Raw genomic sequence first — 22,639 nt, forward strand, 5'->3', positions numbered from 1 at the left:
TGAAGATGGAAACCAGTCCAGAGAGCCCAATAAGTTTCAATCAGCGCCGGTTTACTGGACTTTATCTTGTACCAGTTTTCTAAACAACTTCCACCTCATATGGACAAACTAATCCAGTGATTAAAGACGACAACATCATTGTTTTCTTATATTTATTTGAACAACTGACAATGAAAGCCGATCCAAACAAAATGTCTACTTCAGCTTCTTCTTGGGGCGAAGGTTGTTGGTGTGTCCACATTTCTTCTTGCGGCAGTTAACGGCACGAGGGTGCAGACGGGCATAACACCTGCAAGATTAGCGGATTAGCATCAGTCAGCTAACAGGAAAACACGGCTAAATAAACATTTCTTGGTACGGAAAAAATATTTCTGGAGTCCTTTGATCAAAGAACGAATATTTCAGCTCAGTTCACTCAAAATATACTCAAGAGTACTCGCGTGTAATCCAAGTATTAACTCTAAAGCTGGACATGACCGCGGTATTCGGATGGTACTGATGGGACGCTTACTTGCGGCAGATCATCTTGTCGCAGTTGTACTTCTGGGCCAACATTCTGAGAGAGGGCTCAATGATGCCACCACGCAGACGCAGCACCAGGTGCAGAGTGGACTCTGAGGATGCAGTTACATCAAGATCCGTTCAGAAACAGCACAAAAATCTTCACACGTGCATTAATTTAACAAGCGGACGCTTAAGAGGATGTTGCAACTTATATCTTGCTTATTGTTTCCATCTTTTGAGCCTGATAAAGTAATATAAATTCAATAAATCCTTTAATTGAAAACAGATTTACTGGGAAGAGGACTTGTAGGCCTTTTAATTCCAATTATGCTGTTAACATTCCTGCTAAACTACCAAACAATAACGAAGTCTGGCCCAACTTCCTTACTGCAGTTCCAGCATGGGAGCTTTTCCCTAGTTTGTCCTCACCTTTCTGGATGTTGTAGTCAGACAGGGTGCGTCCATCCTCCAGCTGCTTCCCAGCGAAGATCAGACGCTGCTGATCGGGGGGAATGCCTGAAAAACACAACTTCATTACAAAGCTGCCCAACCATTCCAGTTCCAATGCCTGGAGATAAACTCCTCAGTGAGACGCCCCACCGATTTCTAGATGACACCAACGTGGACTGTTATGGGAACATTTCAGACACTATCATTTAAAAGAAATCTAAAACGACTGAAGCCATTTTAATGACAAGTGCGCCCTCCTGGCTCGTTAGACAACCGCCTCCTCTCCGGCCGTGTTGGTTAAACGTGAGGGTCCGGCTCACCTTCCTTATCCTGGATCTTTGCCTTGACATTTTCGATCGTGTCGCTGGGCTCCACCTCGAGGGTGATGGTCTTTCCCGTCAACGTCTTCACGAAGATCTGCATGTTTGCAGGCTGTGAAAGACACGACATTCGCTCAGGTTTAGCCTCAGTCAGTCGTTAACTATCCCCGGGAGAGAAATCACCACATCGGGCTCTAGATATAATCCATTCAGGGATAACTGGCAAATACTGCTGCGTTTCCACACCGGAAAATGAACATTAAAACTTCTAATAGCAGCTAACCAAAGCTAGTGTTAGCATTGAGTCGCCTCGCGGGGCCTTGCCACATGCGTACGATTAGCTTGTAAGTTCGTCTCAAATCACACTGTATTCTACGCTAGAGAGGGCAAATAACACTCTAGTCCTTTTATTTTATTCACACCAACAACCTTTTCGATGTAATCAATTTTGAATCATGAAAAGTGACTGAATTCTAACTAATATATACCGACGAAAACGTGTACTCACCCGGCCGCTAGCTGAGCCTCAACGAAAAGAGAGCGGAAGAGGCTGCCGCTCACATACGTAACTTCCGCTGACTCTTTGGAATAAAAGTATGAAAGAATGGTTGTGTTATTTCCTAACTTTCTTATTGGAGAGTCATCTTCAGCACTGTTACGAGCCAGAAGCTCAAATAAATGGTGTCCTGAGAACACCTGAGGAAGGCAGCAGAGCGATACCATACAGAGAATCCACAAGTTTACCTTTCAAAAGTGATTCCGCTTGTCACACAACTTCTGCTGTGAAAAAGGTCTCATAAGTGAAATGGAAGTAGTCAATCAGCCCCCTCAGATTCTGCACCACGCAGGAGCGCCCCTACCAGCTCTGACCTATCGACGGCTCCTGCTCCAGCCGCCCTGTTTCTCCAAGGCAAGAAAACGGTTAAAAAGTCAGAGACAAAGTGTAATAAAAGGGAAAATGTAAACATGTTATTCCTGAACAAGAAGTGATAAATCTGTGGTTTTTAATGTGGCAACAAGGCCCAAATAAGGACGTTGGAGACAAAATCTAAAGGCCATGAAAGAGAGCAAATAGTTTTTGTTTAGTTATTTACACTCTTTTTTGGGCTTTATTTTCCCCAGTCTGGAATGAAGGGTTCTTATATTGTAAAGCTAGTGTCGTATTGTTTTGAAAAGACAATTAAAGCATGTCTCAGTTGTCAAGTAATACACTGTGGTAGAATGTATTCATCAGCTTGCAAATATTAAGCTCATTAATTAAAGTATTGTTGATAAAAACTCTCTCTCCTGGGTTCAAAATCATCGTCAATCACCCTCATTTCACTGCTCATCACTGCTGTTGTCATTAGCAGGGCCTTTGGCCTCATCATTACAGTGACAGTAAAGTTCAGTTTTTTATGCAAACATCTACCATCATTTCCAATGTGGCTCAATCTCTTAATATAGCACAAAAGGGGGGAACACCTGCTGGCCAGATGTTGACGTGTCAACCATTTCAAACAGCAAAACTATGCAGCACCAACAATTAGGCAACAGCAGCAGTTGAAGCTGTGCTTGTACTTTGTCAGAGGTTATGATTCACTAACCCAAAATACCTTCTAACGTTCAACAAGGTTTAGGTCCCGTGACAACATTAGACAGTTGTCAAACATTCCTCTTTCATAAAAAAGCAGGTGGAGCTGTATGAGTGTGTTTATATTTGTAACATTTTAAAGGAAGTCACACTACAAGCTGGAGTCACCGTGCTGCTCAGCTAACAGCGGGAATGACCTTTTCACCAGGCTCTGACTGGGATTGTTGTTGTGGTCGACCTGGGCACCTACACAGTGTATACGGTAATCCTGTGACCAGCGATGACTTCAACAGCCGTGCATGTGATTATTTCACACACAAAATAAGGACGGCCGGTCCTACAGTCACACCTGAGCTCATCCTTAAAGTTATGGCAGACCTGTCTTTGTTGTGATTTTGACACGTGATGGGTTTTAAACACAATAAGAGCTCTCTTATCTTCATTGTAAGAAGACAACACAACAGATGACACGTTGCTAATCCTGTTTCTGCAATTTTATTGTCTGTAAGAAAAGGAGAAGGTCAGCGTTTGTACAGTAGCTGACGCATGGTCATAGTTCTAACTTTAGTCAGTCAAACTTTTATAGTTAAAAAAGCCCCATATTTAACACACTCAGTGAACCCAAAGTTAAATTTTGACTACGTCTCATAACCTTTAACTTTCAGCAAACAACACTGTGCCACTGTCCAATTTAGTTCACATGCAAATCTTTATAGATTTATGAATCTATAATTCCTCTAAAGTTTAGAGTCTAAACTGCACAGAGGTGACCAACTAAAAGAACTGTATTATTTTTATAACCATGGTTCTATTGGAAAACAAAGCAGCCTCATATGCAACTGTCCTACTTTACCTGTGTTTACAATATCAACGTCAAGCGCTAAAGAAAAAGGTTAGCATCTGTTTTGAAGAAATATCCCCTCCTTCAAGCATGATTTACCAAAAACCAGGCAAAAATATTGTACCAAAAACAAAGCCGTGACCGTGAGATCTAGGCCATTCTGATAAAAAAGAATCTGGCTGCAGAAGGGAATCAATCAAATATCAAGTTCAGTGACCAGGTAAGTGAAAAAAAAAGAAGCAGTGCTGGTACTGGCACAAATTTTAACTGACCCCAGCTCATGTGCAGGTCCAAAGGCTGTGGCTGCAAGAGCGTGTTTGGGATCAGGCGTCAAGTGATCATTTGGCTAAGAGTTACTAAAAACAGGTCACTAATCTATGAAACATTGCTTAAAATGTAGAGGACGGGCTGCAATTATGAGTAAGCATTGTGAAAAATGTGACTTTTGTAATCGTGGTACAACATTCAGCAGTCTTGGAAGGACTGTACAGTTATGTGATTCTGACAGAATGAAAAACAAACTTGTGAGTATTTGATTTTAAATTTCTCAAATACTGTATTTTAAATCTGACAACACAGATCGAGGTCTCAATCAATGTTTGAAAAAAATCATGTCATGGAGTCAAATGATAGAAAACAAAAAACATATAGAAACTAAGTTAATCAATAACGAATGTACCTGATTCAATACATTAAATACAAAATTGGTGAAAGTCTTTGGTAAAGTGCATCTAATTTTGCATTAATTGTTTTTAGGTTTATATTTGGGGCAAAATACACGCAAAATATTTGACATTACCTCTCTTAGTTATTACAGTAGTTTTTATTTTATTCAAACGTGGCGTATATGAAAGCGCTACATATATCCGCCCTGTTTACGTCAAAAATAAAAGCCTATAATCAACAGGAACATTTTGTGTAACGATTGAATCTTTATATTTTCCAAATCCAGCCTCTCATCTACACGAGAACTCTTGAGCCATTTTTATCAAAAGCCAAACAAAACATAATTCATATTTTGAACTCGGTCTCCATTTCGGTGAGGAAACCTTTAAGTTGAAAGGGCGCCGAAAGGAAATTAACCTCTAGCACGTAAACACGTGGGCGGGGCCGACTCGCGCGCGTCCTACGTCATGGTAGAGAATAAGAGCGTTGACGCGTGTTTGGGGCGTCACGCGCAACCGCCGTTTATAAAGGTCGAGCGTCCGTTAAACAGCGTCCAAACGCGCCTCGGCTCCCGTCTCCAGAGTTACGGCTCCGACCTGACGCTCCGTTCCCTCCCCGTCGGTGAGTTTGACCCATTTGGACTCTGAGTTTACAACAATTCCAACATAGAAATAAATCAATTATTGAGACGTAACGTGTGATATAAACTCATATCAGTATATCGTAAAAACGCTGTAATTTCTCACCACAGCCGTGAACATTGCGCTCATTACTACTGTTACTGCTTTTGTTGTTATTTATTGATTATGACTGAAAACGTTTTAATATGAACAGTTTGGAATGATCCACTTAAATGACACTAATAATGAGTAATGTGAGTGGGATTCAGAATCTTGGCTTTATTTTGAAAACCCTGCTCACCAGCCAAAGGATACTCCTCAATGGTGGCCCATAATCTAAATCACCAGCTTTTAAAACAGTGTACTCAATTACAAATGTACACGTTAGGTGCAAACTGAATAACATTTATTTAGAAGGTAAATAACTTAATTTGCATGCATAATGTGCTATTGTTTACTACCCTGGTGTCCACAGTGCTGCACTCATTTATGCCCTCTGGTCACTTGAGCACCTAAAAAACAGGACTAGACCATGTCTGTAAACAGTTCCCACCTTCCAGGCCTGTCAACGCATTTTGGGTTATGGTTTTACTGTTTTGTCTCTTAAGGGATGAAGCTGAACTGCATAAAGTCTTTCACGGTGGAGCTGGATGGTCCCACAGAAGCAGCTTTTATGGGAGGGGAGGTGGTGTCCGGCGTTGTGGTGCTGGAGCTGCGGAAGGATACCAGAGTGAATTCCATGAAGGTGCAGGGAAGAGGGGTGGCAATGGTTCACTGGCTGGAGGACCGAGGGATGAATTCTGTCTACAACGACTACACCTCCAAGATCACGTACTTCAGGAAGGGACAGCATCTTGTACGAGGTCAGTGTGGCATATGTCTGTTTTGCTCTGTTTTAATATGGCTTGGCTTCTGCAGAAATGCTGTAGTTTTGTGTTTTCTTTTGTTGTCTACCTGTGAAATCTTTCATTTCTGTAGCTTAGCTCTTATAATCACGTGCTGTCGGTGGATAAACGGACTTTCCCCGGGATGACAAATGCGAACCACGGCTGCCCATTTGGTGGCTTTTGTGTCTTGTAGTCGCTCCGTGCTGCTGAATTTGCGTCCTGGATTTGACGGGTTGCACAGAAACAATGGGGAGTAGTCAACACCAGTAACATAATAATTATCCTCAAAGTAAACACAAATCAATGGGCTCAGGGTCTCAGCAAACAGCCCTGTGTTGGCCCACTGTGGCAGCTGCCAGCTTAATCAGACAACAGTTCAGACCCTCTAGCTTAATGTATAAACGGTGCACTGGAGTTAATGTTTCATGAAATTCACTCTATCTAAAACTGTTTATTTAGTTTGGGTTGCTCCAAATATAAATAGCCAGGATCAGAAGACCCTTTAGACGCCGCTTGATGCCCAACATACTGTTATTTCCAGGTCATTTGCTGCTGCAACAGCTGTGGTTAAGTGTGCACCTGGCTGGCTTTGTGTAATATGTGGCTAATATGTCAGTATAAATTACAGATGTGACCATCTAAAAGCTCCCCCACACACGGACCGTGATCCTGTACTACTGCAAAGTGCTGTTATCTTATTGCCTTTCTCAGATTTTTTACAAATGACCAGACTTTAACATGTAGCGGTCGAAGCAAAACCTTTGTTGCCTTTACTTATTTTTATTATGTTCATCTGTTTTTATGCTGGTCCTCTTCTTAAAATGTGTTGTAGCTTTTCAGCATTAAAGTATCAACACCAGCAACTACAAATTCTGTTTTTTTGTGAACTAATCATTACTAATTATTTTCTTAATGACTTGCTGTGTGTCCTATTCCTATTATTTGTGTAACGTTTGTCAGATTCTAGACTAACAGATTACTTAATTGGTCATTTCATTAATAACAAAAATTAAATACCCAATGATGAGATGCGAAAGGGGGTTGTTTTTATTCACATGGATCAGACATCACCCATCCAAAGGAGTTTCTTGCCAAACCTTCTGTTAACGAATTAGATGTTCCTCCTGATAAAAGAAGAAAAAAATCGAGATCATAATCGTTTAAAAAAAAAGAAAAGGTAATTAGATTCATGTGCACCAGTTGCCACGTGGAAGAGTCCATATTACAGCTCTTAAAGGAACATGGAAAGGAAAACGTCAGATCACGTATATATAGATCACGATGATCCCTCTAATGTCTCAGTACCATAAACTAGACTTATCGGGGAAGCTGTGCTAGACTTCGTCGATTAAAAGTAATTAAAATGCGTTTCCCACCGTTTTTGTCCTCATTTCATTTTCATGCACATACTGTAAACCAATGGAACTTTTTCTCGAACAAAACCAGCTAATCTGCAGGTTCTGTGGTTCATAAATGTGTCAGCACGCAGATGTTCTGCAGACTGGAGCTGGAGGAAAAGCTGGACTCGAAAGCGACAAGGGACGGAAAAGGAGGAAGGGGTGGCTGGTGTTTAAAAAATGCAGTCGGCGTGGCCATGGCAACCAGGAAAACAACACGTGACTCTCCTCTCAGAATCGCCTTCGTGCACGTATAAGCAGGCCGTTATTTTATTATTTGCAACTTCTCTCTTATCATTCTTCCGGGGGAGTCAGTACCTCTTTCTCCCAGAGGTGGGGGTGGTGGTGGGGGTGGGGGGGTGTAAACAGCGCTGAATTTAATATGGTTGCTTTAGTCACCAGCGCTGTTGTATTATCAGAACCGACTGCTTCTGTTCAACGAGAGGTGGCGCTGTCTGCTTTGTTTCCCTGCGGGGCAGAGCTTCCGCAGTGCAAACCTATTGATTACAAACAGAAAATTAAGAAAAACTAAATAAAGTGCAGGTTTTCTGCAATCGGACCCAATCCATAAGGGGTAACGTTGTCGTAAAAGGAGGTGATTTGTGAATCTCGTACTGAAATTTAAATATGCACGACTGCAGTTCTGGGGCTGTGCAGTTCCCTCAACGCGCCAGTGGAGGGCGCTAATGGGCCAACAGGCGGCCCCACTGAACAAAAGAGTAAACAACTTTGTTTTTGTCAGAACCTACTTGATTTTTGTCTCAAGGCATTTGAAAAGAACAAGAGATAGGAACGCGGCTCAGAAATGACGTACTGTTTGTTCTGTTCGTTGGTTGCTTCAGATTTGAAAACAATATTCTGTTCTGCTCAGACTTTGTGTTTGCTCATCGGGGAACATAATTTACCGCGTTAAATAGCATTGTTAGGCTGCATTGGTGTCCTCGACGATGCACACGGTGCACAGGATTCTGGTGTGCTGTTGTGTTCTTTTAAAAAAAACAATTTGTTTATGTCAGAATGGCTCGTTTTTTATAAGGGGATTTGGTGTCACAAGTTGGACGCTTTGTTGCATAGCTGTGTGTTTTCTAGTTGTACAGCGGCCTGTTCACACAACATTGCAGAAGTGGCGTAAACATCTTAAGTTCAGGGCGAAACTATGTTCCTTCGCAGGGCGGATTTCTGCCAGACGGGCATGTGGAGCGAGCCTGTTTTCTTCCTAGAACCTGTAACCATCAATCATCGCAGGGCCCTGTTTTCCTCACTGCGCTTTCCACACCCAGTCCGCATGTTTATGACCATGCCTTCAAGTACAGTCGGAAATGTAGGTTGTTGAGATGTCGATTCGATTTTCCCCCCGAAAAACTTGTAGAGTTGTTTACCAGATTGGATTGATTAAGAGCTCAGTGTTAGCATTTTCCCTTTATTTTCCTTTATTTCTTTATTTGGCCTCTACTGTAGTCTGCCTCATTTTCAAAAACCGGAGCACCTGAAGGCACCACAGCCCTCGAACGACGCCTTACATAATAAATACATAAGCCACGCCCACTTTCTCAGCCTCCAAATAGGGCAGCCCGTCGAAGGTCCTGCACAGCGAGTCAACAAGTGAGCTCAGACACCAGGAAACTGAAAAATAACCCCAGTCTTCCACAAGAAGATACCTCGCACCTTTAAAACCACTCCACAGACGACCATGATCTTCGACAAGTTAAAAAAGTTAGACATCGTCTTTGACTCCCCGGAGGTCGACTGTCCTCCGGTGTTCAGCAGCGGGGATGTTGTTTCGGGCCGGGTGATTCTAGACCTTTTCGGTGATATTCGGTTGAATTCCCTGAAGCTCCACGCCGAAGGGTTTGCTAAAGTCCATTGGACGGAATCCCGGTCTGCCGGCTCCAGCACCGCATACACCCAGAACTACAGCGACGAAGTGGAGTACCTGAACCGGAGGGAGGTGCTGCTTCAGGCAGGTCAGTCCGCTCTGCAGGCACGCTGATGGGGGAGACTCCGGTAGACTTGAAGGGGATCAAAAACAACAAAACCAGCGGCAAGTCATTGAGCAACTGAAGTGAATGAAACAGCAAAGAGGCTTATAAGTCTCCGGATACTTGGGTGGTTGTTTGCAAACCAGGAGTAGTGTCACGATCTGGAGCTTATGCGAGTTCATTTCACTGGCTCGTTTTTTGAGAAAAGTCTTCATCGTTTGATATTAACTCTAAACATGCACGAATTAGTTAGTAATTATCTGGTTATGAAGGGAGGACTGGGCTTTAGATGCAGTAAGGAGAAGGTCCTTTCATTTGGACGTTCTTCTACATTCATTGCTGCTTTTCACGTCAAAAAAAAGTGCTGTGACACGTTTCCTCATTGCGAAAATATTTGTGGAAAGAACACCAGCCTTTTCCCAATTAGAAGACAGTCCTCTTGGGTTGTTTTTCCTCTTCAGCCGTGTGGGAGAGACTCAAGGTTCTGTCTCCATTCATTGGGCACCCAGTTGTTTTTGCTTTCAAGTGCAGACAGGAAATGCAGCCCGACCAGGGTGATGTCTACAAGTTTGCAGTCTGGTCCAAAAAGTAGTAGCTGGCTGTTTTAGTGTTTTGCAAGAACATCCGAGCACTGACTTTAAACCCTTTCCAAGGGTTTGGTACAGATTATATTAAGCTGCGATAAGGTTTCAGGGTGTCAAATGAATAGAAAAAATAAAGTGTGTTAAACGCAAACATGTGTTCCTGGACGTGTGCAGCAGAAGCAGAGAAGAAAACAGCGTTTGAGACACGCTGTGCAGCAGAGCTCGAGGAAAACATGTTCACAGTCAGCACAATGGAACAGGAACCGCCCCTCTGAGCATGCTCCGGAACCATTGGATTGCAGTGAACGACAGATTTTTTACATCAGCGCAGCTGGAGCTGAAAAGAGCCACAAGATTCAGAGATACCGAAGCGGTCGTTTTAAGAACGACTGTTTTTAAGAGCTTAAACCTACAGTTGACAAAGCGGCGCTGTTATATAGAACCGTGAACAACACCGTCAATTCAATATATTTGTCTTCTCTGTTGCAGATAACGGCGAGGTGACGGTCCTCCCAGAGGGTAGACACGAATTTCCATTCAGCTTCCAGCTCCCAGAGGAGACGCTGGTCACCTCCTTTGAGGGGAAACACGGCAGCATCCGTTACTGGGTCAAAGTGAAGCTACACAGGCCGCGGGCCACCGTCAAGAAGATCAAGAAGGAGTTTACGGTCATCGAGCCCATCGACATCAACACACCAGCCTTACTGGTGAGCGAGTGAACGCTCGCGTTTTGTGATTATGTCATGACAGATTTAATGGTTTTATGAGCGTTAAAGGTCATCTTGTTTTTCCCTCGCCAGGCGCCACAGGCTGGAACAAAGGACAAGATGGCACGGGCGTGGTACAGAAACTTCGGGCAGGTGTCCGTGACAGCGAAGATCGACCGCAAAGGCTACACCCCAGGTGAGCCCACTTCCTGATGCTGCTCCTCTTTAAAGCAGACGTCACCCTCTGCCATTTCCAACATACGTTTTCCCCCTCCGCAGGCGAGGTCATACCCGTGTTTGCGGAGTTTGACAACTCCACCTCCCGCACCGTGGTGCCCAAAGCCTACATCATCCAGACGCAGACCTTCATCGCTCGCGGCACCATGAAGCAGAAGCGCGCCGTGGTGAGCACGTTGTCCGGTGACGTGGTGGGCGCCGAGTGCCGGGAGACGTGGCACGGCCGCGCCATCAAGATCCCTCCAGTGGGTCCCTCCGTCCTGCACTGTCGCATCATCAAAGTGGAGTACATGCTCAAGGTGGGCAGCGTGCAGTTCCCCCCCTGCTCTTCGTGAGCTTGAACCTTCACCGAACTCACAAAATATTCCTCCTATTTTACTTCCAACAGGTTTGCGTAGACGTTCCAGGGACGTCCAAGCTGTATCTGGAACTCCCGTTAGTCATCGGCACTATTCCCCTCCACCCCTTCGGCAGCAGGACCTCCAGCGTCAGCAGCCAGTACAGCCTAAACCTGGAGTGGCTGCGCATGGCCATCCCAGAGCAACCCGAGCGTAAGTAGCAAACCATTCCAGAATAACCGAAAATAGAGGGAATTCATGTCGGATCTCTCAGCCTCCAAATAGCAGCACCGAGACTAATCCCACCCTCTTGCCCCGCAGCCCCCCCAGATTACAGCTCTGTGGTGACGGAGGAGGAAGCCGAGCAGCGGAACAACGCGGCGTCTCCGCAGCCCGCCGAAGACCTGAGTGGGATCCTGGAGCGTCCCCTCATGGCGTTTGTCCAAGAGTTTCGCTTCCGACCTCCACCTGTGTACTGTGAGGTGAGTCTCCAGGAGTTGACGGATGCATTGGTCAGTGTTTAGATTTATTAGATTATGAACCACGTCGCGGTTAGAGACTATCTAGTGAGGTGCGTGTTGAGCTGTGATGGAAGGCTGACTGGATGAGATGATTAGATGAGTTGATGTTTATTTCTATCTCCCGTCCACAGATTGACCCCAATCCTCAACCCATCAACATGAGACCTCGCTGCATGACGTGTTGAACTGTGAGTCCCGACGGCGTCACGCAGATTAAATTGATGAAGCAAATCAAGAGAATTGTCTTCTCCCGGAGAACCTCTCTGTGTCTGGTCCCATCGGGTGTCCCGGAGCGGGGACTGGACCTCAGGAGGAGGTGGCACTCCCAGGAACTGGATACCGGTGGAAACCAGTTAGTTTTCAGCCCACACAGTGGATAATTTCCTGTCCTGTCACATGGAAAGCAACTTTTCCCTATCAGTTCCTGCCCAGCTGATCTTCAGTTCCTGGTGACGCAAGCCAGTGAAGGATTCCCTCATAGTTAGTAAGACTTTGAGTTTCAAGGAGTTAGTCCACATTGATGAGGGGACGGACGGCTTCGTCAGGTCGAAAGGTTGGAGTTGTGCCTAAGGTCTTGGAGAATTGTGCTCTTAAAAAGCCCACTGTCATCTTTGAGTGGCGAAAAAGTGCTATTTTTATACTCTTGTCTTTTTTTTAAACTCTCCATGTATTGTCAGCACAGTAACCTTTAACAACATAACTATGCATAGTGTACCTGTGATGATTTCTACTGTTACTCAAGCACATACTGTATCTGAAGGTGTTGGGGTGGAGCAGGCGAGTTAGATATGCAGATGTATTTTATGCATGCAAGTTTAAAAATGTATAAAAGTGGGGATAAAAATCGCATATGCCTTAAATCTGCCGTCGAAGATAAGACGAGAGGTTCAGGGAGCCGTCCTCTCGTATGGACGAGTAGAGCTTAATACTGAAAGAGCGTTTAGGACTTTAAAACGAGATGTTTGTGGATGAAGGTCAAGTTTTATCAAAGCAAATCTTAAGGCACTGAAAGGTCTGTGGTTTAGGGTTGTAACAGATTAAACAGGATGAGCCGTTTGTGTATAAGGTGGCACATGGCTCGCAGATTAGCTCTGCTAAACAAAAGAAAAAGGAGGAGGAGGACATGGGGACATGTGGCCCGAAGCTTTTGATGGGAGCCAGACGTCCTGGTGCTGTGGGGAGCGTTTTAAAGCTTAACCCAACCTTAATACGCTGCTCAGCGTTTACATGGAGCCCAAAGCTGGAGAAGCCACTGACGTTTATGGACAAAGAAAAAAAACATTCCAAAAAAAAAAAATCATGACTCGAGGATCCTCCTCAAGTTTTTAGGGTTATTAAAGTTAACAGGGTCAGCTGTGTGACCTTGGTGGAACGCACTGAAATGAATGAATGTATTTTTATATAAATGCAGTTGTGATCCAAAGTTTTGTAATCATTTAAAAACAAAAAATTAAAATCAATTTTAAAGAGACGGTGGTGTTCAGCGTTTCCTTGAGGCTCGTGGAGACGGCGCCAGCATCTGTTCAGCATATTGCCCAGCAAAACGGGACGGCACGTTCGAGGGGATGAGTCAAAGCTAAATCACGCCTAATGGCGGTGTGTGACGGCTCCAGCCTCGCACACTTGCGCAATCACTTGGAGGTATTTTTAGATGCAGATGAAAAAATGTCACGGCGAGGTTTTTGTACAAATGTGCAAAAGTTCATCGCTGCGTAAACAGGATCCGGCGTCGCATCTAAACTTGTAACAAACAAGCAGCCAAAGGAATTCTGTGTGCAGACAAAGGCGGGCGGCTGAAGGTCGGGCAGAGGCGTCGATCTGGCGTCTGCTCAACTATCAAAACGGGACAGTGGAGATTTGAGGAAGAAAAAGGGCTCATTCAGAGATGTCATGGTTCAATATCAAAGCTTGTCCTCGTGGAATATGGTGAAAACAAGCCCGGCCTTTTCCCCGTTGATTGGCTTCTTAAAGCAGGTTGAGGATTGTTTCTAATAAAACAAAGCGAGGATATGAATCCTGATACGTTGGGCTGGATTAGGTGAGCGAAAACTGTTAGATCAGCTGTAATGTGCAGGCATGCTGTGCTCTCTGATTCCAGCGTGGCAGGCGTCTAAACCGAGCAACAAGCATCCAGATCTGATCCATCCAGATCTGATCCAACCAGATCTGATCCAACCTATCAGACTTCAACACTTTGCCTTAAGGACAGAAACGTGATGTCAGAGCGCAGCCTGGCTCTGAAACTCCTGAGGAAGCTTCTAGCGTTGCAAGGATTAGAGGAACGTGTGTTATCAGGCAGATGTGAGAGTTTGTCCCGATGAACTGGTCTGTCAGCAGTACTGACACAATATGATTAGCAAATGCACAACAAAGCTGACCCTGTAAAATCATTCAAATCAGATTTCACCACCTTCGAGCGCTCGGCAGAAACCGGAATATTCAGGCAGCGTTGAGGCTCAGGCGTCATCCGCGCTGGTCATGTGAGAGGAGACGTGATTACAGCGGCGTACAGGCCGTTTCATCAGTCCTCGATCCTGCAACACTCAGCACATTCTGCTAATATATTTCAGCACACTCCCTGAGTCACGCTCAGATAACTCACCTCTTCACCTCTCAGCCTTCTTCTCCTCTCAGAACTGGTCATACCGTCGGTTTGCTGTGTTTCCACTGGCTGGTAAATTCGGTGGTAAAACTGCTTCAGGGACAAATGATGGAGGAGGGTCATTGTCCTAATGTGGTTGTGCAAATCTGTAACGAGGAGCCTTCAGCCCAAAGAGTTGGCTGGTACTGAAGTCTTAACATGACCTACAGAGCAACAGTTTAGCTTGTTTCAGTTCAGACATGTTCAACGGGTCTGCAGGCACCAACACATGACCTACATAAGAAATAGCTTAGCTGCTTTCTCAGCGAAACTTTCCAGGCCCGTTTCCACTGTCTTCTACCATCTCGGATTAGAACCTCACAAGCAAAGGCCGTGACAAAAAAAAAGCCCTCTTCAGATGACGTGAAGCTCTCAAATACGTGTCATTTATCTCTTAATCAGGCAGTTGGTGGATCATGAAGAGAGCTGTCACTGTGCCTGATTTACACTTGAGTGAATGAGTTTGCTTTCTAATGACCCCCTCATGAAACTATTGACTAAGCAAAGATGATCACATGAAGGGCTTTAGTAAAAAGGAAAATGCTGAGTCGGCAAGTTGTTAATTGAGGAAGTTTCAAACCCAGGGACTTGCGAACAGGTTTTAAATGATGCTATTTGCTTTCGTTTCCAGGATCTCAAGAAGGTGAGAGCAGAAGGTGCAGACTGGCAATCACCGGGGTCATTATCAGCCCAGACACACACCAATATACACCGTAATGATCACGTCTGGCTCCAGCCCCTCCATCATCGCATGAAAACACCTGAGAGCTGATCGTCCATCTTGGCGCTCTGGTATCCACAGATGAGCGCAGGTTAAAGGTCAGCTGAGGTCTTTCTGTAGGGAGTTGTCACCGCCGCAGGTCTGGCCGTAACCCTGCTTTCGTTTGGTCGGGATTACGCTGAGTCATCAGGTTGAATCCACAGTGTGACTCGACGTGAGCTCAGCGATGAGCAAACCGCCCGAAAAAAAGCACAAAACAAGCAGAAACGGTTCTTCAAATCCATGACTAATAGGCAGCGAGCAACAGGGCAGTCAAAAGTCCCCTCATGCACGTGCACAAGCACGCACGTTTCTGCGGGGAAACGAGTTACGCGTATAGACGTGAGTGGAGCCGTCCCCTTAAGACGGGAACACAACAGCGAACGTCGCCTGACGCGCTCAAACGTGCGCTGTTGTGATGTTTTTGGCTGATTACTTCAGATAACGAGGCCCAGCTTGACCTTTGTTTATCATCCAGAGGCTGGAAACAAACCAAAATAAAGGCTCTTTTCACACGGCAACAGGGAGCATGTGGGAATACAGCAGGCAGTAAGACTTCCATCCTCAGCCATGTCTGAAGCTCTCCTCCCCGTATGGGCCGATCGCGGATCCATAGTGGGGGCGAGGTCATGACTTAACCCCCAGAAGCCGACATCAACCCAACATTCGGCCATGTGACGCCCATGTGTGACGGGGGGGGGTTGTAGCTGCGCCCGTGGACGTTTCTCCTCCTCCCGCTCTTCCATCTCGGGGTTTCACACAAGCTGTTTGTTTGTTTCGGGGCTCTGTGGCGTTCTTTGTCTGTGAATCATCCTCGCCACAATAGAAGGTCCACACACAGCCCGGACAGCGTGTTGGGACGAATAAATCAAGCTCCCGTTTGTCTGATCCCAGAGCCAAAATCAGAGGAGAAAATCATGACCGCAGAGGGCTTTAGGGACAACATAAGGATGAAGGGGGCGACAGGAGTCCTGCCGGAGACGTGGTATTCCCAGCATTCCAAACAGCGGTGCCACGTTAGGTGCACGCCGTTAGCTTGTTCTCATGTCGTCATTCAGCTGCACTCAGGTCATGTGACCCGAACCCTAACCCTACCTGCAAAGAAAAGACAAAGTGGACTGTCCACATGTTGCAATGTAGGAGTAAACTGTGTAAACTGTGCAGGCTGTTCCCCGACCTGTGCGGCGTGCACGTGTCTGGGGCCGTTTGGTTGGGAGGGCTGGCCGCCTGCCAGTTCCGGGGGAAAAACGTTCTCCTCCGTAATGTGACAAACATGAAAGGAGCGTTCAGGAATGTATTTTTCTTGGAAAGAGTGAGAGATTAGCACACAGCGCTCCCTCTTCAGAGCTGCACAGCACAAAAACAATGGTGGCGGCGAGGGTGGTGGGCGGCGAGGGTGGTGGGCGGGGTGTGTGTGTGTGTGTGGGGGGGGGGGGGGGGGCGATGAGTTTTGACTTGAATGTATTGCACAATCGTCTTGCTTTTGGGGGCCAAGAGAACATCCTGTCCTAGAAAGGCAGAACAGTCCGATGTAAAAAAGAAGAAATTCGGGTCGCGGCAGATGTTAAATATGCCAGATTGTGGTAAAGAACAGAATTAAATCAGACGTCAACCGCATTTTTAGTTTTACACCCCTGTGGTGACCCCGACTCAGGCAGCACAACGTGGACTGTCTGAGTCAGATTATTAGTTAGATTATTTTATAATTCATGCAAATGAGCAGAGGAAGCTGTGTTTGCTGCTTTCATGTGGCATCAAAGCGATTTTTACTGACACTCCAAGGACCTGCTCACGTTAGCGTGCTGGTTGGAGTCGAATGTAAAGAATAAGAGAGTCTTTTTTCCAATGATTTGAACTATGAGGGGAGGGGACGCGTCCTGAGCACTGGGCCGGTTGTCTGACGTGAGCAAGAGCAGCTGGAGAGAATAACAACAAGAAAACGGAATGGTCAAGAAAGGCCCAATCGGGTTTTGTTTTGCTTTTTGTCGTACGCACACTGCAGTTATTGTGCTGCCGCCGTATGTAAAGAAGGGCTGACAAAAGCAAAAGGTCAAAGGGCAAACGCAGCAGTCTTGTACCTTCTGGCTGGCTTTGAGTCATAACGCCTTTGTGTGCAGCTGTCCGGAGCTAATCTTGTCGTTAATGTTTGGGTTTGGCTGTGACAACAGACTCTGATTCCAGATTGTTCATGCCGTTTTTCCTTTTTATGGGTCATCACCCTGCCGAAGAAAGTAGAAACATTTGTACGTTCATGTGATGCAGACAATGAATCCCAGTCCTGTTTTCTGACTGCCGGATGTTTTGCTTTCCTCTGAGAGGCGAGACGCTGTTAGCATGATGCTAGCTAAGTGCTATCTTAGCCCGGTAGTCTATGAGCAAGGCTGACTCCATTAACCCGAGTACAGCATGTGACCTTATTAAAAATGGCAAAATTCATCGTGTCCGTCAGATGTCACTTCATTACGGCGTCCCACGGGGGTCATTTCGGGGTCTTGTGACGTTTCTCGGACTCAGTTGGTGTCGCAACACACCTGATGATGTGAACCCGAGAGTGTTCAGCGCGACCACGTCTCAGCGTGTTTTTAATAAAGTCAGGTTCTCACAGCTCAAGCTGAGTGTCCTCTGGGAGGAAGTGCTGTGGATCTGACGTCAACAGAGCTGTGGTCACTGTCAATAAGGTCTGGAGACGGAGGCGGAGATGAAGGCTGGAGGTTTGTAAGGGAAAAAGTGGGGGAAAATGAGCCTTTTAATCTAAATACACAAACAAATTCATGTTCCCTTTTACCTCATTAACACCAGGGCAGAGTCGTGTCTCGGTTTGATCTCCACGGTCTGTTTCTGTTGCTGTTCTGCAAACGTTTTTCCCACATTCATTCCTTTTTCACATGACCCGCAGGATAGTTTATGCATTTTAAGATGCTGCTAACTTTAGAGCATTTCTGGGAGCTCAGGGGGATCCACAGGCAGTGACGTATTCTGAGGCTAAATTATTGAGACTTCAAGTTTTTAGCTTAGAACTTAATTCATAGAAGATAATAAATTACGTAACAGGCTTCTTAGTAAACCAGCTGTTTATTTGAAAGTCTTCAGTACTTTCAGTTTAAGCAGAATTCCTTATCTAAGTCTCAGCCTGGATTTTTAACTCACTATCAAGACCTCCAAATACTTTCAGTTTCACTTTGACCATCGGCCTAAAAATACAAACAAGCATCATCCATAGCTGGAAAACTTCCCCCTGTGGTGCCTGCGTTCTGTGGTGAACTGGTCACCAGTCCGGGGCGTTTTCCAGCCTCTCGGACCAGGAAGGATCACTCAGTCGAGAGCTTCGTGTGTGGAATCATCTGGGATCAATTTTGATCTTGTGTTTTCTGCCGGAAACACTCGTGCGACAGCAGCGGCCCACTCCGTTACTCCGGGCTGGGTTTTTTTTTTTTAATGAAACAATGTCAGGGAAGAGCCCGGGGTTTGTTTTAACATCTGGACTGAGCTGCAGGACATGTCAGATTAAAGCCCTGGCAAAGTCCACTTACGCAATAAGGTTACTGTGCTGATATCAAAGAGGAAGAGCCAAATCCTGGTCAAATAAAAGCATTTGTCACCAGAATGATGGAAGGATTCATCTTTAAAAGATGGAGAACATTAAAAACGATCAAAAAACAATGAAAGGCAACAGTGGTGTCCCCACGGCAACTGGGATTCTCCCACCTATATGGATGCCACTTCTCATATGTGCTCCTAATGTGACTTTTTCTTTTCAAATGAGCACTCTTAAAGGGACAGTACACACCAGTTACGGCTAACTGCCATAACTGCCACCACACAGGGGCCGAATGTGCCTAAACACCGGGGTAATTGTACACCTGAATGGCCCCTACTCCTGCCCCACCTCCTTCTCAGGAGAGATCTCCCCTGTCTCTCTTTACTGCTGATCCTAGTCGGGCTGGAGGAGTGTTGTTCTGTTCCACTGGTTCCCCGGGAGAGTCGGGGGTTTACAAAGGCCAGCACTTGTTTTTATTAAAAACAGCCTCGACCCAGCTTGTCCGACGCTAAGATCTGACCAAACTTTGTTATGTGAGAGGTCGGGAGTGAGAAAACAGCCTGTAAATGCTGCCTGTTGTTGACTGACTGCTGCGTTGTCTCGTGTTCGGAGCCGAGCTCGGATTTTTGGAGAGTGGACGCGACTTTGTGGAGCTGTAGCTTGTCTGCTGATGATTGGGGGGGGGGGCGGAGGACAGCCTCCATCTTCCCCAGCAAAGTGCTACTTCAGAGGAAGTCCTGCTGGCCCGGTGTCGGAAGGCAGCGCTCGTATCTGCGCCTCTCCGCGCCGCCCGGCCGTTTGTTTTTCATCTGTAGGAAAGCCGAAACCTGTTGGGTTTGTTTTTCTTCTGCTCCTGGCCGAGCGCCTGCTTTTAAAGCCCAGGTGTTAGCGAGTGGAGAGTCATCTTTCTGAAAAACACGCGATGGATAGCCGGGTTGGGGGAAGGAGTAGACGGGTGGGAGGCCGCCTCTGATGGCTGTTTTTATTTTTCTCCCTTTTCAAACTGGTTGAGCAGCTATCAGTCAGCCAGACGAAAACACACCCTTCAAAGCTGACATCTCTGCCCTTCTGACACCTCGCCTCAGTAGATTTAGCTCAGGCAGACAGCAGACAGCCCCGTCGAATCAGCTGATCTCAAAATCAGGCCAGCAGATCCCAGGTTTGTTTCCTGATGAAAGCAACCGTGGCCCCGTCAGCCTCAGCTTCCAGCAAAATTAAAGACTCACGCTGAAATAAGACAAATGTCCGACCTCGTCTGTGACCGATGGATCCATCGCCCCATCGGGTCCAAATACAGGACCGAAGAGGCTGTTCTCATGTCTGATGCAGCTCCTTTGATACAGTGGGCCCCTGTTGCATGATCTCTGTCACGTCTCGCTTGATGCTAGGTGTTGGGCTCCATGCTAACGCCCCGTGACTAATAGTTACATAGTTATAAACACGCCTCTGAACCTTTTATATCATAATTGCTTGGAACAGGATGCTCACACCATTATTATGGCACAGTTCCAGCTGGAGGTGAGCTAAAGGCTGCATGCTAGGCCTCCACATGCACTGAAACATACCCAACACAGTCCTACAGACACGATAACAGGTGATAGAAAGAGGATTCCTGAGGGAAATGCTAACATTAAGCCTACCTGATGTTGGTCCAGCGTCTCCCGTCCTGCCCTGGGCTGTTCTCCCAGATGATCCAGAGGAGGTAAAGATGGCAGAACATCTGTTTCAGAAAAACAAAGTGTAAATCATAATAAATATATGTGTGTGTTTCTGTGAGCTCCCTCACAGCCTGAAAAAAAGAGAAAGAGAGGAGCCTTAGCCCCCTGACATCCATCCTCGGAGAGCCCCATGGGAAGCCACCCCCCCCCCCCCCCCCCCCCCCCCCCCCCCCCCTTGCACCTCCCCCTCCTCGCTGCCCCTGCAATCATAAACCCAGCTGGACAGCAGAGGAGGTCAGTCTGATGATTTAATCCCTCTCCAGGTCACATAAACACACTCCACTGGGAAACAACCTCTGCAGCTGACGCAGATCCACTGGAGGAAGCTGAATTCTCTCCGTTTGGTCCCCTAATGCCACAATAAAATTTAAAAAAAAAACCCACACAGCTTCAAAAAGTAGAGCCCCATTCCAACTAACACCTGATGTCTCCTGAGCTGAGGTCACAGAGGTGAGTGGACCTGTTTTCCCCAGTCCGTGACTCACTGGTGACAAATATAGGAAATGTGCCACGTGAAAAAGTCCCGGCGAGCTGCAACAATAGCAGCTACAACGTTTGATCAAATCACCTTCTGAAGACAAACATTCATGCTTGACACCAACAAAGAATTATTTTTGATGCCACATAAAGAAAAAGGGACGAAGGGAAAACTTCTGTCTGGTAACAAGCCTTGTGCAAAAACCTGCTGCTCCAGTTAAACCAGTATGGATACATCACTGGATACATATTTACATGCATAACAACTTAACCTAAATTTGAATCATGTTCCATCTCATCTATCAAAACATGATTTCAAAAAAGAGATAACATGTTGGTGGAGTTGTTGCTCAACGCTCTTCATTGGAAACCAGTCTGGGCCTGGGAGAGTCCCAGCTGGAGACAGTCACCACATCTGTGGAACCCCTGCTGTGAAATCACACTTTTAATGCTAACATTAGCCTGCAGAGCTGATCGCTAGCTGCTTTCTTGTTTGCGGTGCTGCTTTTGCCCTCTTGCAGCACGTCTCACAACCGCGCTGAGCTAGTATAGAAAAACAGATCCCAGCTCCCCACAGGGAAGCCTGCGAGGGGAAAACAAGCAGGATGGGAATATGTTTGGCCAACAGTAGCGTGCGTGACAAAGCTAATGAGAAAGTGCCTTTTGAAATCACAGTTGATGAACGAGGCTCCATGGCTCTGCATCTGAAGCTGTGCAGAAATACTGTTATTGCACCTCTTTGTTTTGTTTTGCGCCGCTTTTTGCTCCGATCAGCCGTGATGTCACGTTGAAAGCAGCATAAGTGGTGCCATCTGTGGACCCGGAGCGCCGCAGATAAGCTTTCCCTCTACCTGAAACCAATAAAGGCCTGGAATGCCTGTGACACACAGGGCGTATTGTGGGGCCATATCTGATCTGAAATGGCAGACAAAGAGAAAAAAAAAGAGAGAGAAAAGAAAGTAAATCGAACAGGAAAACCAAAAGAACCACGGATGAACGCAGAGAGGACAGCATGTGCCAGAGATCTGGAGGAGGATTATCAGTGAGCACAGCCAGCAAACAAACCATCCAGGTAGGCTGTTCAAAGAGACACACACACACACACACACACACACACACACACCAGGACCAGCTGTCATGGCTGGAGGTTGTGTGTGTACTTCTCTGTTCATTTCTGCTTGTTTTGACAGATCTGTGTGTTAGTGTTAGTGTCTGTCTGGAGGTTCTCGGACTCCAGAGCTCAGCAAAAGCAAGACAACGCGCTGTGAGGACACCTGTCGTCAGCCTCAGGCAGGAGCAAAGCCCACCTCTCACCTCCCTGACCTTTGACCCGAGACAGCGCAACAGTGGCATGATTCGCTTTGATAAACATAAAAGAGGAAAAACAAGGAAACGGCCTATAAGTCTGATTAAAAATAACTCACGTCATTACCCGCTGATATCACTGCAGAAATGATATCAGGGATGAAATTATGGTCTGTAGGTCGCGTCTGTTATCTAATTGCGTTATAATAACAGGCAATAAAAAAAAGTCACCTGATTTACAAGAGGAACGTGTTCAGACATGGACTTTGAATAACAACCCTCTACAAAGGGGAAGTGAAACTAAAAACCTGTGTGTGTGCGTGTGTGTAAGACAGCTGGGAACATCAGGCCCCGCCCCCTGCTCTCCTCTCATTGGCTGTCCTGTTGTTAAGTGCATCTAACAAAAACACGAGTCGCCCGTCAGCCAATCGGGACGGAGCGAGAATTTCCCTGCTCTGCAGTGATGCCACAAGGCCCTTTAAACGACAAACCACAAGTTTAAAACTCCCGGCAGCTAGACAAACTCACAAGAGCAGAGTTCCGGAGCTGTGCATGCTCCGGGGCCTGGCCCTTGGC

At 46.1% G+C, this 22,639-nt stretch overlaps 2 protein-coding genes and 1 long non-coding RNA gene across 6 annotated transcripts; 1 reads left to right on the forward strand and 2 right to left on the reverse strand.

Annotated features, from left to right (window-relative positions):
• Nucleotides 1-138: 138 nt before the first annotated feature.
• On the reverse strand, nucleotides 139-1,861 carry uba52 (ubiquitin A-52 residue ribosomal protein fusion product 1). The gene is made up of 5 exons (XM_011615048.2): nucleotides 1,783-1,861; nucleotides 1,275-1,386; nucleotides 934-1,020; nucleotides 512-614; nucleotides 139-289 (listed from the first exon to the last, which is right to left on the reverse strand). Exons 2-5 carry the CDS (start codon nucleotides 1,375-1,377, stop codon nucleotides 196-198), a joined length of 387 nt encoding a protein of 128 aa, XP_011613350.1. The 5' UTR covers nucleotides 1,378-1,386; nucleotides 1,783-1,861; the 3' UTR covers nucleotides 139-195.
• Nucleotides 1,862-4,806: 2,945 nt separating this feature from the next.
• On the forward strand, nucleotides 4,807-13,095 carry arrdc2 (arrestin domain containing 2). 3 transcript variants are annotated; one of them, XM_011615046.2, is made up of 8 exons: nucleotides 4,807-4,975; nucleotides 5,583-5,837; nucleotides 10,311-10,528; nucleotides 10,622-10,724; nucleotides 10,808-11,064; nucleotides 11,154-11,316; nucleotides 11,425-11,585; nucleotides 11,756-13,095. In XM_011615046.2, exons 1-8 carry the CDS (start codon nucleotides 4,822-4,824, stop codon nucleotides 11,807-11,809), a joined length of 1,365 nt encoding a protein of 454 aa, XP_011613348.2. In that variant the 5' UTR covers nucleotides 4,807-4,821; the 3' UTR covers nucleotides 11,810-13,095. The 3 variants fall into 3 exon arrangements, with proteins under 3 accessions (XP_011613348.2, XP_003974384.1, XP_011613349.1); XM_003974335.3 differs by lacking the exons at nucleotides 4,807-4,975; nucleotides 5,583-5,837 and adding an exon at nucleotides 8,434-9,222; XM_011615047.2 differs by lacking the exons at nucleotides 4,807-4,975; nucleotides 5,583-5,837 and adding an exon at nucleotides 8,435-9,299.
• LOC115247143 (uncharacterized) lies at nucleotides 5,831-21,627 on the reverse strand. Of its 2 annotated transcripts, XR_003886190.1 has the most exons (4): nucleotides 21,494-21,627; nucleotides 20,204-20,283; nucleotides 6,879-6,985; nucleotides 5,831-6,080 (listed from the first exon to the last, which is right to left on the reverse strand). It is a non-coding gene; the product is annotated as an uncharacterized lncRNA (long non-coding RNA). The 2 variants fall into 2 exon arrangements; XR_003886191.1 differs by lacking the exons at nucleotides 5,831-6,080; nucleotides 6,879-6,985 and adding an exon at nucleotides 16,498-17,244.
• Between the last annotated feature and the right edge of the window lie 1,012 nt (nucleotides 21,628-22,639).

The sequence above is a fragment of the Takifugu rubripes genome, chromosome 20 (assembly GCF_901000725.2).
Source record: "Takifugu rubripes chromosome 20, fTakRub1.2, whole genome shotgun sequence".
Classification (NCBI taxonomy): Eukaryota; Metazoa; Chordata; class Actinopteri; order Tetraodontiformes; family Tetraodontidae; genus Takifugu; species Takifugu rubripes.